The 18,554-nt window shown below is 65.9% G+C and overlaps 1 protein-coding gene across 1 annotated transcript; it reads right to left on the bottom strand.

The window, feature by feature from the left end:
* Positions 1 to 125: 125 nt before the first annotated feature.
* Positions 126 to 17,323, bottom strand: CD81 (CD81 molecule). The gene is made up of 8 exons (XM_027045182.2): positions 17,158 to 17,323; positions 6,797 to 6,911; positions 3,327 to 3,424; positions 2,632 to 2,706; positions 2,163 to 2,267; positions 1,630 to 1,731; positions 794 to 880; positions 126 to 712 (listed from the first exon to the last, which is right to left on the bottom strand). Exons 1-8 carry the CDS (start codon positions 17,221 to 17,223, stop codon positions 650 to 652), a joined length of 711 nt encoding a protein of 236 aa, XP_026900983.1. The 5' UTR covers positions 17,224 to 17,323; the 3' UTR covers positions 126 to 649.
* Between the last annotated feature and the right edge of the window lie 1,231 nt (positions 17,324 to 18,554).

Here is an 18,554-nt window from a genome sequence, read left to right as displayed (position 1 = left end):
GGTTGGCAGCACACCCTGGGCCCAGCAAGGTCCGCAGAGCTGAGCCTCACGAGCGCCAGGGTCCTTTGCCCCTCCAGCCACCCCCAGGGTCTCGGATGCTGCAGGCACAGGAAGGGGCCAGACAGTTTGTTAGCATGCCCGGTTTTTCCTTCTTTATTGAATGACTTTCAAGATGTAATTACAGTTGAAGGTGACAAGTTAGAAAGGAGAGGTGCACTGAAGGCATAAGGCTGCTTGTAGACCCGGCTCTAGACAAGTGGCAGGAGGGGAAAGAGGGTTAAAAAAGGCATGAGCCGTGCAGCCCACGGGGCCCCCAGGAGAAGCCTGGCTGAGCGGGCAGAGCCCCTAAGCAGCTGCAGAAGCAGAGGGGCCCTTGCCTTGCAGTCCCCAAGGCCCAACTCACATGCCGTCTATAGGTGACTTCAGCCCCAAAAGGGAACGGGGAACTTCAGGACAAAAACAAAACCTCGGAAGTAAAAAGGCTAATAAGTGTAGCAGAGTACTACCGGAAAAGTTCTATACATAGGCGGTGGCGGCCCCTCCAGGGGGGCCCTCAGGGATGTCCGGTCACTCTGGGGCCACCGCAGGGTTCTCACCAGCGCCCCCCCCCCCCCCCCCCCCCCCCCGCAGCAGGAGCGGCTGGAGCCGCTCAGTACACGGAGCTGTTCCGGATGCCACAGCACAGCACCATGCTCAGGATCATCTCGAAGATCTGCGGGGAGAGGCGGGTGGGACAGTCAGCGCCCGGAGACCCAGTGGGGAGCCCGGTCAGATGCCCGGCCCGTGCGCTCACCATGATCACAGCGACCACGATGGCCGCGATGCCAATGAGATACAGCTTTCCCGAGAAGAGGTCATCGATCTTCTGGTGGCAGTCCTCCTGTGGGGTGACAGCCCGCAGCCAGTCAGGGGCGTAGGTCCTCAGGCCCCCACGGTATGGCAGCACGAGATCATTACGGAAAGAGCACGGAGGGGTTCCACCCCTCGGGAGAGGTGTGACAGGGGCCCAGTCTCTGCCGGGTTATCTCGCGTCCGTTTTGTTCATTTATTTTTAAATTTTTTAATGTTTATTTTTTGAGAGACAGAGAGACACAGAGCATGAGCAGGGGAGGGGCAGAGAGCGAGGGAGACACCGAATGCGAAGCGGGCTCCGGGCTCCGAGCTGTCGGCACAGAGCCAGACGGGGGGCTCGAACTCATGAACTGTGGCATCATGGCCTGAGCTGAAGTCGGACGGTCAACCGACTGAGCCACCCGGGCGCCCCTATCACACCCATTTTAAAATGGACGTGGAGACGGAACGTGCTGTGCGTGCTGTCTTCCACTCAGGTCGCTAGGTGCCACGAGGAGGGTGCTGATCTGGGAGGTCAGGGCGCCGTCCACACCCACTCTCCGGGGGCAGAGACTCGCCTCCCCCGGGGGCTGTCAGCAAAACCTCGGCCTCAGCCCAGCCCCCCAGCAGAGCACCCCCACTGGCCACAGCACCACCCAGCTTGGCTGTTGGCCGCATCCCTGCTGGTGCCAGCGGAGCAGCCAGGCGCCCCCCCCCCCCCCCCGCCCAAGCCCTGCCCAGGGGTGGCGGCGGCCGAGTCGGGGAGCAAGCCCGGCGGCCCGGCCCGCCAGCGCGTACCTTGAAGAAGTTGCTGATGACGGTGCTGCCTGAAGGACACAGGTTGTTCTTGAGAATGGAGGTGGTCAGCGCGGAGAGCGTGCTGGAGCCACAGCAGTTGAGCTGCAGAGAGCGAGGGCACCCGTGCTCAGCCCTGGGCCCTCGTTGAGAGAGGATCCGCAGGGAGATGGCCCAGGTGACCCCACAGGCTGCCGAAGCCCCAGCCGGTGCCCCAGCCTGGCCCAGGGTGGGGGGCTTGGATGGTCCACTCCAGGGGGAGCACTGAGCCCAGGGGCCCCTCCCCTTCCCTTCCTCCCTCTCAGCTGCGCTGCTCAGAGACCCCGGCACCGCAGCCTGACTGGCTCATCTGGTTCACACTGGGGATGCACAGGTCCCAGAGAATCCCCTCCAGGGGGGCTCCCGGACCCTCCAGGGGCAGGGCTGCCAGGTCCCCCACGCCCCTCCTGTTCCTGAGGAACGTGCTGGGGCCACACCCAAGAGGCCAACACCCCGAACCCCCAGCCTCCCCGGTCCCCCGGCACCCCCTCCTGCACCGTCTCATGGAAGGTCTTCACTACGGCCTTGGCATTGTTGGCGTCGTCGTCTACCACGGCCTGCTGCAAAGCCTGGTCGTAGAACTGCTTCACATCCTTGGCGATCTGGGGGAGGGGTGTGGGGGAGGGGTGAGGTCACACCCACGGCAGGGACCACCCCCCCCAGTGGTGCGGGGCAGCAAGCATTCACCTGGCTCTTCTGGGAAGACATTGCTTCCAGGACAGATCTGGATGCCTCCCCCACCCCGCCCTGGGTGCTGGGAGACAGGGGGACCTGCTTCTACTTGGCCCCCATGCCACCTCCTCCAGAAAGCCCTCCGTGGCCTTTCATCAGGGGGCACCCCAACAGCACCTGCCATCCAAGGTCAGGCCCATCGGCTGAGCGGCAGGGCCCTCCTCCCTCCTCCTGTCCATGCTGCGCGGGCCCCCCCCCACCCCCACCCCACCCCCCCCCCGGCCCTAGGCTCACCTGGTCTTTGTTGACAAAACCCCAGATGCCAGCAGCTACTTCACAGGCAAAGAGGATGACGAGGCAGGTGAAGAACTGAGGACGCAGTGCAGGACCCAGAGGAGGGCAGAGAAACGGGGGATTAGAGCAGGCACGGGGCAGCTTGGGGCTCACCGTCCACAGACGACAGGCACCCGAGTGACACACAGGTGTGCGTGGGGTGTTCGGTGGCACCCGGCCACGTGGAGTCGAGAAGCGTGTGCCGACCCTATCGCCATCCCCGCGGGGTGGGCTCTGCGTGGCGGGGCAGCTGGAGGGGCTGGCATAGCCGTGGGCCCCGTGTCCCCTGTGCACCCCGCTGCTCCCTCTCCCCACGGGAAGGGGGTGATGACACAGCACCCGCTACCCGTGCCTCCCGGATTGGCTGGCCTTAGCTTCCCCACCAAGGCCGGCTGTGGGTCCGGGCCTCGCTCCCTGTCGTTTCTGTGACTTTTCTTTAAAAACAAGAAAAGCAGCTGTGGAACCGTGAGTTAGGGACCAGGCGGGACGGCAACCGAGCACAGAGGGGTTTCAGGACCAAGCAAGGCAACCAAAGGGAGAGGTCCCCAGGCCATGGAGAGAGCCCACCTCCAAGAGGGCAAGGGGGTCCTGCCAGAGTGACGCGTGCTGCCTCCAGCGGAGCCGTGCCCCACCCCTCGCCCCGCCCAGGACCTTACCGTCCCCAGTAGGCACTGGGACTCCTGGATGGCCCCGTAGCAGCCCAGAAACCCGACGAACATCATCACGGCGCCCACGGCAATGAGGATGTAGATGCCTTTGTGGGGGAGCAACAGATACCCTCAGTGCGCCACGTCCCGTAGGTCACCGCTTCCCGAGAGCCTGCCGCCCCGGATCTCCCCAGCCATGTGCGCATGGCCCCTGCCCAGGACTCGGGCCCCCCAGCCGGAAGACAAAGGACTCCCAATGCCCCAGGGAGGAGCAGAGAGGGCCCTGCAGCCCGGCCAGCCACGAGGGCGCCTTTCCCGCACGGGCCTCCTCGTCCATGACCTGGGAGCAAGGCCGGTGAGGCCCAGGCCGGCACTGCCTGGCCTGTGCTCGGTGCGCAGAGAGCTCCGCCATCAGATCCGTACCCACGGGCCCCAGGAGGGGAGGTCCTCGTACAACCTGCACCCACTCTGGCTCCTCCTAAGATTCTGGGACTCGGGGTGGGGGAGGCGGGGCACAGAGCACCACCCCTCTCGGTGCACAGGGCCCTGAGGGGTGGGAAGAGGGAGGCAGCTGCAGGGGCCCTTCTGCCAGCAGCAGGGCATGCCCACTGCTCCTGGGCAGAGGTCAGATCCCGTGGCTCTGTGTGGCTCCTTGGGCTCGAGGAGTGGGCTCGGCTCAGCCTCTCAGCCTGCTGGACAAGGTGGCCTGGCGGCCGCGGTGCCCCACCCCACTGAGGATGGCATGTGGTGGCAGGGACAGTTCTGCCCGGGGTGCCCACCGGTCTGGGCACATGCTCCTGGGGAGGCAGGAGGGGCCACCACAGAGTTGGGAATGCCTCTGGCCTAGCCATGCTGCCCTTCTTGGTTCCTGTGACTCACCCAGACAGGGCCCTGAGCCCCTCAGGGGGTGCCAGCCATAGCCGCCTCGCAAGCCTGGGCCTGTCCCCCGGCCACCACGGCCAACACTGTGGGCAGCCCAGGCCCCGGTTCGCAGAGCCAAGACCCCCAGGGCTCCACTGTCTGGCCAGCCGGCGGGGAGAAGGAGGCTGGGGTTCAACCACTGGGCTCAGAAAAGCCAAAGCCTCTGGGCAGCACTCGGTGGACCTGGCTGAAGAGAAGCCTCCTGCTACGGCCGCCCTAGGGGGCTCCCGGCTCAGGGGGGCAGCACCCTCAAACTGGGTCTCCCTTCCCTCAGGCCCTGATACCCCCATCCTCAAGGCCACGTGGGACCCCCAAGTTCCCATTCCCGGGTCACTGTGTGAGGTGCGGCAAACGGCAGCAGGCGCCTGACCCCCGGCCCCATCCAGGCCCCACCTCCTCTGGAGCCTGTGGGCCGGGTTCTGGCAGGTGAGGTCAGGGACCCACCGGGCCCTGCGGCTCTGCCCAGGGTGCTGAGCGAACCCAGCTGACCTCCCCCTTTGCCGGCATCGGACAAAGAGCCCTTGTCAGGGACACATCTGCTTGCTTCCCCGCCTCCCTGGCAGGCCCAGCCCACACCAGGGCCAGTGGGAGGCTCCAGAAGGCTGGTCCTTGATGGGCACGGACTGGCAGCCCATGGAGTGGGGGAGGGCAGAAGGGGGGCACCACAGGAGCCCAGGTCCCTGGGCTGGAGCTACCCCCGAGGACAGGCACCCCCAGAGCCAGGAGCACCAAGCTGGAGGCCTCTCGGCAAGCCAGGGTCAGGCCCCGGGTGACAGCCTGATGTGGCGCCCCTATGAGGAGCAGGCTGGAGGGAAAACGGCCACTTGACCCCCTACGAGCTTCTTCCGTGGGACCACTTCCCCACCGGAGCCCGGGCACAGCCCTGCAGAGCAGGAGGCCTGGAGCTGCAGCAGACCCTCCCCTCCCTGCCCCCCTGCTTCCTGAACCCTCCCCTGCCCAGCCCTGGCCTGGAGTGAGGGGGAGGCTTTGCAAGAACAGGAGTGCCCTGAGGCTTCCTTCGGGAGGGGGATCCCTTCCGGAGCCACCTACCCAGCCCCCCCCATCCCCCCACCCCCCCCACCCCAGGCCACGCCCAGCTGTTGCTGGCCCGGACCTCTGGGGGAGGGGAGGGAGAGGCCCGAGAGGAGCCACGCAGGAGAGAAAAGGCTCTCGTGGGTCTGGAGGATACTTCCTTGCCCTTGGACTCATGGGCAAAGCCGACAGCTTTGTTTCTGAGGGCGCCTGGACCACCTGTGGCAGACCCTGGGTCACAGTCCTCCTCGTGTGCACCCTCGGAGCAGGTAGGTGGAGGCACCCTGTCCTCCGGAAACTCAAACCTGGGAGGGGCTGCACAGCCCTGGGGGAACCTGGGAATGTGGAGATGGAGGATCCCTCCCCCATGCCCCAGGGACAGCCAGCCCCAGGAAACCACTGCCAGAGTCACAAGCTCCCATCTCCAGGGAGCAAAAAGGGGCCACCCTATTGGTGCTCCTGGACCCGACCTCTCAACCTTGCAGCTCAGAGAGGATCCTCTTTGTGGCCCGGGGTGCCCTGGGCCATCCCTGCTTCAGCAACCAAGCATGTATCCCAAGCGCGTGGGAGGGGCCCAGACCCTTTCCAGGCGGCACACAGGACACCAGGCCAGAGGGGTGGCCGCTGACCCCTACATGGAGCCCCAAACCCTAAGGCACGCACACACTTCCTGCCCAGCTGCCAAGGCCAGGCCAGGCCAGGCCGTTCCTTTAAAGGACAGAAACATCTCCACAAACACGAGGGCCAGGCCCTGCCTCCCACTGGCTGGGGACCAACCTAAGGAGTGCAACTCTGCAGGACAGGGTGGGCGGGGGCGGGGCCCGATCCCTCAGGGACAGACACCCCGAAGGGGCACAGCTGGTGCCGAAGCCTAATAAGGCAACAAGGTGTGGCTGGAGGGGGGGCGGCCTGAGTCACACTGGCCCCTGCCCCACCCTGGGGCCCCAGTCTTCCTCCCCCTGCCCCCTCCTCTGGGCTCCAGCTGCCAGTCCCGCTGCCCAGGCATCCGGCCCCACCCCTTCCCAGGGAGCCTCCCCCGAAATACCCTCCAGGAGACACAGCTCCCCGGGCCCCACCCAGCTGCCTCCTGACCCGATTTGGTCCCCGGCAGTGATCTGGTGGGGTCCCAACAACCCACCCACCCCTTGAAGTTCCAGCTTTGTCCGGGAGCCTGGCTCCTGTCCCAAGCACCCAGGCATTGACCACCTCTGACCCCAGGCCCCGAAGGTCCCCAGGCTGAGGGGACCCCACCCACTTTCTGTCTCCAGCTCACTCTCTTGCCCAAAAAGCCCTTCCTGGCTGGCCTCCACCTGCCTAGCAGCCTAGCACAGGGCAAGCCCCACTAAGTCGGCCCGGGCCTTGCCTCCTCCTCCTCCTCCTCCTCCTCCTCCTCCTCCTCCTCCTCCTCCTGGAAGCCCGTCCTGACCGTCTGTCTGCAGCAGTCATGATCCGAGGCCTAGATGGGTCCTTCCTGGTCCCCCAGCCCAGAGCCAGCCAGGCCCTGGACCCGGACTGAGTGCACTCACCTACGTAGAAGGTGTTGGGCGCAGGCCTGTCTCCCAGCTCCAGGTAGAGAAGGTTGGTGGTCTGTGGGTCATGGCGGAGCCACAGGGCCACACCCAGGATCACGCCTCCGGCCAACTGGAGAAAGAACGGGTACAGGGTTACTCGCCCAGAGCGGTGCAGGGGTGAGTGTGAACCGCACCACACTGAACATCCAGGGGGCGGCAGGTGCTGGACCCCCACTGCCACCGGGTCAGCGGTCCGAGGGCTCGCGCTCCAGGTGGCCCTCACAGACACTGCCGGGGTCTGGGCAGCCTCCCGGCTCCACGCGTCTGCTTTGCTGACCTGGGATCTGAGAGGCCCCAGGAAGGCCTGGATACCGCAGACCAGGTCCCCAGTATCGGATGGGGCACGCTTATGTCAAAAAAGTATCCGTTTTTTATCTGAAGCGCAAACCTAAGTGGATGTCCTGTATTTTTATTTGCTAAATCTGGCCAGAGTCCACACCAGACCGGAGCACCCCAGGGACCGCTGGGCCCTCCTCCGAGGGGGTGGCTCCAGCAGCCCTCAGCTCATCTGGGAACCCCACGGAGAGGACCCCAGGTGTTTGTTGCCAAGAGACACAGAGCGGTGGGTCTGATGCCACCGGGGTCCTGGCGGGACCCATGGAGGGAATGACAGAGGAGAGAGGCAGCTGAGGCTGGTGGCATCCAGGAAGCCGCAAGGCCGAGGGGCCGGGCTGTTTGTGGGAGAAATCCTTGCTGCTGCCGGCCCTGGGAAGGGAAGCTACTGCAGGAGGAAGGAAGCCCACTGTGCTCTCAGGCCAGGGGAGGGGCTGCCTGAGCAGCTGGGGCAGGACGGGGGTTCTGCTCAGAGCCTGGCATGAGGACAGGGGCTCCCGGCCCAGGGAGGCCCTCACCAGACTCACTGTCCTGCCGGCGCAGGGCCATCCGTGGAGGGTGGGGGCGGGCCCCCCGAAGAGGAGCCCGGACTGTGCCGGCCCAGCCTCCACACGAGCATCCGACCAACCCCGGGCCAGTGGCCGGGCTGCCCTCAGTGCCCCAGCCTCTTCCCCGGGCCGTCCCAGCCCTGGGTGCCCCACCAAGGTGGCACGTACTCCCAGAGCTACAAACTTCGGCTCCAGTCGGGAGGCCTGGCTATGCAGCCGCCAGCTTCCGGCTCTCCCTCTTCCCACCATCCGTGTGCTGGCAGCCGGGGTCTTGCCACAGCAGCACCAGACGCTGACCCTCACACACAGACCCACAGCTACACGTCCCACGGGGAAGAGAAACTGAAAAGCAGACCCCAAGGAAACCCCCTGGCCAGCCCAGCACCTGCCCCGGGGCCCTGGCCGGGGAGCAGACCCCCGAGACGGCGGAGGGTATGGCTGGGAGCCCCAGCACTGCACGGTGCCCCGTGGAAAGCCCCAGCAGCTCCCAGACCCTTCTACACTCGGCTCAGCTAACGGCAAGGCCGGTGGGACCGCTGGCACATCAGCGGTGGGCGAGGCTGACTGGCACGTCCCTCAGAGCACCCGGTCTGCCGCCCCGCTAGCCTGGGTTTCGCTTTCTCAGCTCACTTCTCCCGGAGTCCCAGGTCTGGTGGGGGAGGGGCAGACGGAGGCACCGTAAGCCCTTCCCATCCTCCGGCAAGCGTGGGAGCGCCGAGGGCCTACAGTGCACCTGCTGGCCAAGGTCCCCTCCCGTGGCACTCCAGGCACCGCGTAGCCCTCAAAGGACAGGGCCGCGGGCTCCCAGCATCCTGTGCCTCTCTGTGGCACCTGTCGTAGCCGCGAGAGGGCCAGAGGACCCAGGGGACGGCTGAGGCGGGGTGGGCAGGGCAGGGGCCCCAGAGTCCCCGGCTTCTCCCGAGGTGGCGGCCATCTGCGGCTCCAAGGGAGGCGGTGTCGAGGCTGAGGGTTGCCGTGGCAACTCTGGCTTGAAACGGTCACTTGTTCTGTTTCGAAACTGTGGTCCAGAGCCGGCTTTGTGAGATGTTCCAGGGTGGAGGGGGAGGGGCAGGGGAAGCCCCTGTCCTGGGCCTCCCTCTGTAGTCCCTCTGTAGTCACAGAGGCCCGGCCACAAGCTGCAGCTTGGCCTCCCTGTCCCCATCAGTGGAGGGGGGCGGGGTGTGGAGCACAGTGCCCCCCCAGGGACGGAGGAGACAAGCCAGTCTTGGGGCGCATGGTCCTAGCAGAAATGCTGAGCCCGCCCCCCAGACACTACAGGCGGGACCACAGGCCCGTGGAAGCTGGTCCCGCCTGGTGCTGAAGTGTCCCCTCCCTGCCAGGACCCCATCACTCCAGGCCCTGCACAGACGCACCGGGCAGAGCCAGGTGAACGCAGTGGTGAGGACCATTCCCAGCTCCCAGATGACGAGGCCCAGGCAGCGGGGGGGTGGGGGGGGGGGGGCAGATGCTCACCTTAGGTCACCTCATCTGTACTGGGGTGGGGGGGGGTGGGATCGGAAAGCGCCCCCGGCAGGGAAGGGAAGTCCATGTGCTGGCAGAAAAGGCAGCCCTCCACCCGGCCCAGCACACACCCACCATGTGGTGAGGCGCAGGTGTCCCCCCAGGGACGTGAACGAGAGCGCCCCCACCATGACGTGGGCCCCGCTGTTCCCAGCCCCAGACCTCTCCTTCAACTGGAGAACCCACAGTCTGAACGAAAACAAAGTGGCCCAGCCACACGGCGAAGCCACCGGCAGTAGGAAGTGTGTCCCTTGCGCGACAGCCCGCAGGCTTGAGAACTGTGCTGAGCGACAGAAGCCAGACCAAATGGAGAGCAGCTTCTAAATAAAGTATACGCAATGCAAATCACGTGCAGCGACAGAAAACAGGCCCCTGGCCGCCCCGGGGTGGGGGAGGGGCCCCAAGGCCCCGGGACGCCGCTGGGGCTGGTGGACACGTCCCTTATCTCGACACGACACGGTGACAAGCCCCAAGGGGTCCACCTGGGTCAGCACTGAGCAAGCAAGGTGTGCGCTTCCCACACGTGCCGGGTGCTCCACGTCCGACACAGCTGTGCTCAACCCCCAGCTGCCCAGTCAACCCTGACCACGGACTTCTAAGCAAGGTCTTTGGGGGTAAATGTTTCTCCCGGGTCCCACCGGGCCTCAAGGTGAGGAGGCCGACACTCTGGGCTCGCCAGGGTGCCCGTGGCCCGTGGCAAGCACCTGGAGAGGTTGTGCTGAAGTCCTGCCACAGAACCAAGGTCTTAGGGCCAAAGAAGGGACCGCAGAACTGTGGAGCCCGGACGTCCAGCATTAAGGGACCGCAGGAGTGACGGCAGTGGGTGGGGCCCAGAGCGGGCAGCCGGGGGTGCCCTGCGCTCACCTCAGGCTCACCTCCGTGACTCTGCTCCTCCACACCCTCCCTCGTAAGACAAGGATAGAAAGGTACATTAGCTCATGTCACAGAGTGCTTCCCATGCCGCCACTGGATAACACTGGCTCACGACACGCGCCGGCGGCCATGGTCATCGCGGCAGGTGTATCAGCGGTAGGGCCGGACACGCTTCATCATCCCCACCCAACAGGACCCTGCACACATGGTCACCGGACCCCCTCGCCTGCCGGAAGCACCGCTGGCCCCAGTCCGTGCCCCCCGACAGCCTCCTGCCCCCCCGACAGGGCTTCTGCCCCTGCCCCCCGGCAGGCTCCTGCCCCCGAAAGGTTCCTGCCCCCTACCCCTGTCCCCCGACAGCCTCCTACCCCCCAAGAGGCTCCTGCCCCCTACCCCTGCCCCCCGACAGCTTCCTGCCCCCCAACAGCCTCCTGCACCCCACCCCTGCCCCCCAACAGGCTTCTGCCCCCCAAAGGCTCCCACAGGGCGGGCCAGGGCACAGCACTCAGGAAGGAGACTGCCAGTTTGGTCACAGGGGCGGGTCCCACAGTGGAGACAGCACGGCCACTTTAGGACCCTATGAAAGGCTCTGTTTCTGTTTCTTTCTTCTTCCCTTCTGAGAATTAATAAATATCAGCCTCAGCTGAAACAGGAGGGGACAGCCAAGTGCGCTGGGATCCTGCCCAGCCTGCCGGCCGTTTCCAAGAAGCGGCTAAAAGGGAGCAAGAGGGAGCGGGTGCTGCCCGGACAGGCCTGGGGCAGCCGCACCCCGGGCCCGCAGCTGAGCGGTCACCCCCGTCCCACCCACGCGCTCCATGGGCAACAAGGAAAACCGGTGCGTCACTGACACCCTCCAGGCGGTGCTGGTCTTGCCCGGGGCCTGGGTGTCAGAGGCAGGGGGGCAGGTCCACCGAGAGGGAGGGTGCCGGGCTCCGCGCCAGCTCCGCTCCCCGACCCGCCGCCTCCAGGGGACATGCTCGCGGGAAAAGGCATGGGGAAGCACCCACTCGGCTTGGCGGCTGGCGGGGAGCTGGAGACCCCCCAGGAGGGAAGCACAGGCCATAAACGCCGTCAGGGCCACCAGGTTAAGTCGGAGGAAATGCTGCGCAGCAAAGACGCTTCAGGGGCATCTGGTGGCTCAGTGGGCTGGGCATCTGCCTCCTGATTTCGGCTCAGGTCATGATCTCTAGGTGCATAAGACCACGCCCCGCATGGGGCTCTGTGCTGAATGTGGAGCCTGCTTGAGATTTTCTCTCTACCTTTCCCTCTGTCCCTCCCCCGCCCTCAAAATAAATGAACAGACTTTAAAAAAAAAAAAAAAAAAAAGACACTTTTAGGATGGGCTCCACAGGGTGAGTAGGGAAGGGGGAAGTCCTGTTGCCAGCTTTCAGGCTGGGTGCAGGTCCTGGGTTCCTGCAAGCTGGCCCTCACTCTCCACCCACCATGAGGGGACAGGTCCAGACTCCTCCCTAGACCCACCTCAGGCCTTCCTGGGGCGGGGGTGGGGGGGGCCCACCCCGGCCTCTGAGAGCAGCTCAAGGCAGGAAGGAAGTGGAACCAGGAGCAGAGACCCTCACCTTGGCCAGGAGGCAGAAGTGTCTCTCGAGGCCCCTGAACCTCAGGAAGCCGCCTGGCCTGGCGCCTAAAGGCAGGTGAGAAGGGGGTCATGACACAGGCCCTCAAGGGCCCATTCAGCTGGGACTTCCCAGCCCACCCTGCCACCTCTAGGGCCACACTGGAGAGCCACTTGCAGGGCCAGACCCCGACCCCACCACCCAATCCCCACGTAGTGAAACCAGGAAGTGGGCTGCTCCCCTGCCCCAAACCCGCCCGCTGCAGGGAGGGCATGTGGGCACAGACGTCCCGGTGACCTGCCAGAGAAGACGGGCTGCAGAGGTGGGCTGGCCTTCCTCCTGGGGAGGGAGATGGGAGGTGGGCGGGCTTGGGCAGGGGACCAGAGAGTAGTTCAGGATGTCCTTGTCCCCGCCCCAGGGGAGCCCCAGCCCTGGAGCCACGCCAGGCTGTGAGGCACAGCGGGGCAAGGGCCTCCTCGGCTGGGCCCCGGCTGCAGGCAAAGGAGACGTCCAGCCCTGTGCCCAGCTGGCCCAGGGGAGGGCCACCTCACATGGGCCGGAGCTCTTATCATCTCAGGGGCACAGCGAAAGACTGCCCATCCAGAGGGAGCAGTGTGGGCCTTCTGCCAAGCAGAGCCACAGCCATGGGAGAGGGTGAGCTCCCCGTGAGCTCCGGGTGGGACCACACTCGGTGACTACCAAACCCACTGCCTCTCGGAGGCCCCCACCCAAGACCAAGGGCCCTGAGCTCCGGGGGCCAGGCCTCCCGGCCCCCAGGATGGAGACCCAGGGAGGCAGGTAGTCCCCACTCCTGCTCCCCCAGCCGCAACAGGGTCCCTCTCGGCCCTGGGTCTCAGCCTGAGTGTCCACGTCCTCGGTCAGGAGTTGGCTGTCAGCGGCAGTGCAAAACCAGCCTCGACATACACCTGTGATGGCACAGGTAAGACAGGTGACAGGGAGTTGCTAGACATCTCCCAAGGGCGTCTATGACCCAGGCCAAGCCGGGTGTGGGACAGCTGGGACAGACGATTCCTGTGTGACACGGACGCCAGGGTGGGTCAGCCACTCACCGACTCTGCAGGGCAGACGGCCCTGGCTTCCTGCCTTTTACCTTCTTGACAATGACCGTGTTCCCCACTCATCGGAGGCAGGCAAGGGAGATTAACCCTCCGAAGTCAGAAGAAGGGGACAAAGAGGCACGAACCCCCAGGCCCTGGCTGAGCTGCTGGCCTCTGGTCTGCTGCCCAGAGCACCCTCGCCACTGACTGGAGGAACTTACAGGCCCAACCTGACCCCCAGCCCAACCTGCCTCCCAAGCTCCTCACTCTGGCCAGGCCTCATGGTCGGGGACGGGGGGGGGGGGGGGGGGGGGGTGGGGGGGGTGGCTACCCCGTCCCTGGCAGCTAGCTTAGGAAGGGAAATGGCTCGGCTGGCCCATGGGGACTCCCCTAGCCTCTGGGGGTCCACCCGGAAAGCCCCCAAGTGGTCTTGTGTGAATTAGCACCTGCTTTGCCATCAGGATGGGCTTAGGCCAGGCCCCAAAGTACAAATGATGTGTGCTTTGGGGGCAGGGGGGCACTGAGAAGTCCAGTGCTTTCTGGAAGCACGCTGGGTCAAACCACATTCTGCCAGACAGGTGGAAAACAGCCCAGGAAAAGGGTCCTGAGGGCCAATTCCGGGTGAGCCTGGTTCTCGGTCAAGGACGAGACATGCTGGCCACAGGGCAGACCCAGGGCTGAAAACCACCCGGCCCTTGCCGTGTGCCCTGGCCTGGGTCCTGGGGTGCCAGGGCCAGAGGAAGAGCCCCTGTGCTTCTCCATCCCCAACCCAAAACGTTGGGCCAGTGCAAAGGTGACCATCTGCCCCTCCCACGGGTGCCTGGACTCTGCCTTATTGATTTTCTGCCCCAGGTTCGTCCCCTCACGGGGTTTCAGGCGCTGATATGAAGGCACGGGGTAGATTCTTTGGGAGAGGGGGCTTCTGGGGTCCGTCTCCCTGTCTGGACTTCGAAGCAGAGTGAGCTAGGGATTGGGGGTGAACTCAACTCCTGGGGACAGACCTGAGCTGGGGGTGGGGTGGGAACCCTGCAGGAAGGGCACTGCACCAGCCCCAGAGCAGAACCAGCCAGGGTCCCAGGCCTCTCGCCGCCTAGACATCCTTGGGGGGCGGGGGGCAGTTCGTTCCAAGGACAGACCACAGACTTCCTTTTCTTGTCTCAGCCCAACGGCTGTTTCCCCCAAAGCTGTGCCACTCACTCCGTCCACTGGCCCACCCCCCGAAACGGGGCACAGGAAATCCCCACCCCCACCCAGAGCCCGCCAGGGTCACATCCCCTCTCCCGGAAGGAAGGCGACAGAACCGCTAAGTGACAGACAGTCATGTGCTGTCTGGAAGCGAGAATGAAATGCCAGTTAGCGAGGCTTCTAATCAGCCCTGTTCCCAGCCGGGCCTGGCTGCTCTGCCTCTGGAAGGCGGCCACGGAAGGCATTAGGTCGGAGGAGCAGCCAGGCCCGGGCGGGGCACGCGGCACTCTCCCCGGCCAGCCTCTAAGGCGAGGGCTGCGATCGCACCCACTTCACAGACGAGGAAGGCGAGCGGCCTTACACGTGCCAGTCACCTGCCCCGGGTCCCGGGGAGGGGAGCCTCTGCCCTTCCTGAAATGCCCCAGCGGCAGGAGTCCCAAGGACCTGCCGCCTCTGCCGGGAAGCTCCGGGTCCCGCCCCACCGGGAGGATCTCCTCGCTGCCAGGCAGGGTGTCTGCACCACCGGCACCGTCTCGAAGGCTTGGCCCAGGCCCAGCCCCCACTCCGTCCCTGCCTCACTGCCCGATGCCCACCCGGCCAGGGAGCCCCCAGCGGGCGGTGGGCAGGCCTACGGAATGCACACTGCCCGGGGCCCCGAAGTCTGAGCACGAGGAGGAGACATGCCTCGTGAGTGTGCAAGGTGACGGCGCCCCTTCCCGGAGGAGCCAGCCCCCCCCCGCCCCCAGTCATGGGAGCCTCCTCACTCTCTGAAACGGAACTTTTAAAAGCACCTGGTCCAGACACCCACTGTCAAAGCCTCCTCCCAGCTCCCCGTCTGCACCCGCTCCTGTACCGTGGCCAGGCTGCCCAGTGAGTGAGAGTCAGGCTGGGCTCACCCGACATCCTCTGGGGTCCCCCAAGCCCCTTCCCCAAGGCACTGCCCACACGGGCCAGGAGAGAGCAGTCTTCCTGCCGGCCATCCACGCTCTACAACCATTTCCTGAGTTCCGAACACTGGAGCGTTAGTAATCGGCCAACCCCGGGAGATAGGATGTGGACCTCCACCTTAGAGGGCAGGAAGCCAAGGCCCAGGACCGGGACAGTGGGGAGGGGCTCCAGCATCCAGACCCACCCCCACGGCTCCGTGCTCTCAGCCAGGAGAGGCAGGACGCCTGCCCTGAGAGGGGCTCTGCCAGAGCGGTGCCCCCCCAGCCCCACCTTGCTCAGCTCTGCATGCCCCCACCGCAGGGGTGGGTGGGGCCACGGTGACCGGGACCGTGGAACATAGTTCTCAGTGCTCAGCGGGGTGGCTGCTGAGGGGAGAGGCCTCAAACATCTCTTCAAGCCTCAATATAGAGCAGCCCCTGGGGACGTGTGAGGCCTCCACTCCAGCTGCCTGGGGAAATACCAGGCTCACCCAAGTAGAGCTGGGGGGTGAGTGGGGGCTGCCCTGGAGACCTGCCAGGCTGGGCAGGGGGGAGGGACTTACCCAGCAAAGACACTCAGCTTGAGGACAAGACTCTACTCCAAGCCACATTGTCTACGTCCGCCTACCCTCTACCTCCTGGTCAAGGCCCTGACCCCACATCCAGGCTCTGCTCGCAGGGGATGGGCCTAAGGGCCAGCAGAGGGGCGTCTGGATGTGCCCCTGGCCCCCTACATGCCCAGGCCACAGCAGGCAAACGCTAACGTGACACTGACAACACCCCTTGAGTGAAGGCCCCAGTGGCTGCTCAGGCCACGCCTGGCCCATCCTGACAGCCCCACTGCCCCCCACTCCCCGGGCAGAGGCCAATGGCCGCAACCCCCCCCCACCTGTGCCTCCCCAGCCAGGTAGGATGTGACACCCCCACTCCACCCCCAGCCAGAGCTCACTCCAGTCTCTGTCCTCGCCACCCCAAATACCTCATTGCCCCGAGATTCACTCTGGGATCCTCGGCTGTCCAGATGCGAAACAGATGTCCCCGGTCCCACACACTTGCTCAGGGGCCACTTTAAAAGTTTACCCCCCAGTGTCTACTGGAGAAATACACTGTCCACCAGATGTTGTCAGGGTCCCTCCTGAGAAAGGGTGAGTGGCCTGTGGCGGCACAGCAGGATGGAGGGGCCCAGGAGGGTACCCAGTCACTGCCCAGGGAGGCAGAGCAGGGCCTGAGAGGTGTTCCTGCACCCATTCGGGCCCCTCCCCAACCCCGACACAGACAGGAAGCAAAGACCGTGCCAAAGCACCAGCGGTTACACACCAGCGGTTAACCCAGGCCAGGAAAACACAACTGGCAGGTCAGCAGCCTGGAGCCCCCAAGACCCTCCTGCACCCAGAGATGACCATCCTGGGAGCACCTCTTTCCAAGGGGGATGTCCAAACCCAGACCTCAGCCCAGACCTGGGCATCCACCCAGACCCAGGCCGCGTGCCCAGAGAGGCTCGGGTCCTCAGGGCCGCCTGTCCTGTGCCAACTCCGAACGGCCGCCGCAGCCCCACTCCCGTCCGAGCTTCCACAGCCTCCCGGGCGAGGCCGGGCTGCAGTCTCGGTCTGGGTGAGGGGTGCAGGGGGGTCAGCCCCACAAAGCGTGGCCACCGCGGTGCGGGCGCCCAGCACGCGGGCCACACTGTGCTGAGGTGCTTCCTGTGTGAGCTCCGCCGCGGCCCGGACCCCTCACGGCGGTCCCCGGGGCGGCGGCAGCTGACCGGGGTGGGAGCCGGCCTGGGCCAGGAGTGGAGTGGAGTGGACGGTTCCCGACACTCGGACCGAGTGCGCACCCCCCCCCCCCCGCCCGCCCGTTCAGGGGCGGTGGCCCCGATGAGCTCATGGGGGCGGGGCGCCTGGAGCCCCGCCCCCGAGCCCCCTCGGTCCCCGCGAAGCCGGGTGGTCCCTGACTCCGCGGCCGGCGGCTCGGAGCCCGCACCCACCGCACCGACCGCCATCACCCAGCGGGCACAGACCCGAAGCCCCCGAAAGCCCCGGCCCGACCGCGGGGGCCCTGGGCCCGGCCGCGCAGAAGCCCCGAGACCCGGCTCGCAGCCCCCAGCGTCGCCATCGCCAGGACGACCCTCACCTCCCCGCGTGCCCGCCCAGGACCCCCACCCGCGAACGGCGCCCACAGGTGGCCCCGCAACTTGGCGTCCTGGCTGCGCCCCCTGTGCGGGGCCTAGCGCGGCGCGCGGCCTGCCGGGGCTCGGGGGGCCTCCGTCGCCCTCCCGCCCCACCCCCGGTCGGGGCTTACCCAGAAGACGAAATTGAAGACGAAGAGCAGGTACTTGATGCACTTGGTGCAGCCCTCCACCCCCATGGCGGCGCGGGCGGCGGGCGGCCTGCGGGCCGGTCCGGGGCGCGGGGCGCGGGGCCTAGCGGGCGGCGGGGCCGGGGCCCGGGGCCGGGGCGCGGGACGCGGCGAGGGGGGGTGGGGCGCGGAGACGCGGGGCGTGGGGAGCGGGAGGCCGGACCGGGGCAACTGGGGTGACCGCCGCCGCTGCGCGCTCGCTCTCTGGCCGGGCGCGCGCCCCGCGCCGCCTGTTATAGGGCGCCCAGGCCCCGCCCACAAGGCCCCGCCCACAAGGCCCCGCCTCCCCCCGCCCGAGCGCGCAGCCCCTCCCCCCTGGAGCAAGCGCTCGGCCGGCGGGGGCGGGGTCAGACCCGCGTGCAGCCAACCCGCGAGCCTGAGCCCGGGAGGGGCCGCGCGGGAAGACGGGGTTTGTGGCCAGCGGCGTCCCGGGAAGAACCTCCTCCGCTTTGTCTTCCCTCAGGCGCTTTGGACAATCCACGGAGGCTCCCTGGAGGAAGTGGTGCACCAGAGATGGCGATGCCAAGAGCTCCAAGGGTCGGGACCCTGGGTGGGTGACAGAGTCAGCCTGCGGGGCCTGAAGACCTTGGAACACGATTCCAGGCAGCCAAGCCCTTGTCCCATGGTCAGGGGGTGGTTGTGGAGTGCTCTTAGAGGTGTCTTTGTTCGGAAAGATCGCTGAGAGAGTGACTCTAGACCAGTGTTAAATGACAAGGAGACCCAAGCCACCTGGAAGACAGCCTCTAAATACTGTGTATCCTGTGCACACTCTGGTGGTGCCGGTCCCCCACGGAAGCCGGCCGCACAGCCCAGCTGGCTTTCTGAAGGCGTGGGGGCCAGGCTCTGCTGCCCTCACCCCCTGGGCTGACGAGGATGTGGAGAGGGTTCTTCCTCCCGAAGGGACAGAGCGAAGCTGTGGCCAGGTGACCCGCGGACGTGTTCTGTATCCGCATAACCCTAGCACACATCGCGGCTGACTGCTTGAAACTTGGCCAGCGCCACCGCCACCGCCACAGAACCGAATTTTTCACTGCACTTCCCTGCTGTGGCTTCATGTAGACACAGCGGCAGCCCGGTTTACTCCTGTGTGCTCCCACTTCTGTGGTTTTCTTGGTGGCTGATTTATTTACTTTTTAATTATTATTATTTTTTTAATGCTTATTTATTTCTGAGACAGAGAGAGACAGAACATGAGCGGGGGAGGGGCAGAGAGCGAGGGAGACACAGAATCCAAAGTGGTCTCCAGGCTCCGAGCTGTCAGCACCGAGCCCGACACGGGGCTTGAACTCACAAACCGCGAGATCATGACCTGAGCCGAAGTCGGTCGCTCAACCGACTGA

The sequence above is a fragment of the Acinonyx jubatus genome, chromosome D1 (genome assembly GCF_027475565.1).
Source record: "Acinonyx jubatus isolate Ajub_Pintada_27869175 chromosome D1, VMU_Ajub_asm_v1.0, whole genome shotgun sequence".
NCBI lineage: Eukaryota > Metazoa > Chordata > Mammalia > Carnivora > Felidae > Acinonyx > Acinonyx jubatus.
The sequence above is the reverse complement of the archived record's forward strand: the minus strand, read 5'-3'. Positions and strand labels throughout refer to the sequence as shown.

Coding starts and splice junctions, on each gene's coding strand:
- CD81 (XM_027045182.2), bottom strand. CDS start 17,223: ATGGGGGTGGAGGGCTGCACCAAGTGCATCAAGTACCTGCTCTTCGTC. Junction 1,732..2,162: donor TGAAGACCTTCCATGAGACG/GTGCAGGAGGGG, acceptor CGCTCTCTGCAG/CTCAACTGCTGTGGCTCCAG. Junction 713..793: donor TCGTGGTCGCTGTGATCATG/GTGAGCGCACGG, acceptor CTCTCCCCGCAG/ATCTTCGAGATGATCCTGAG.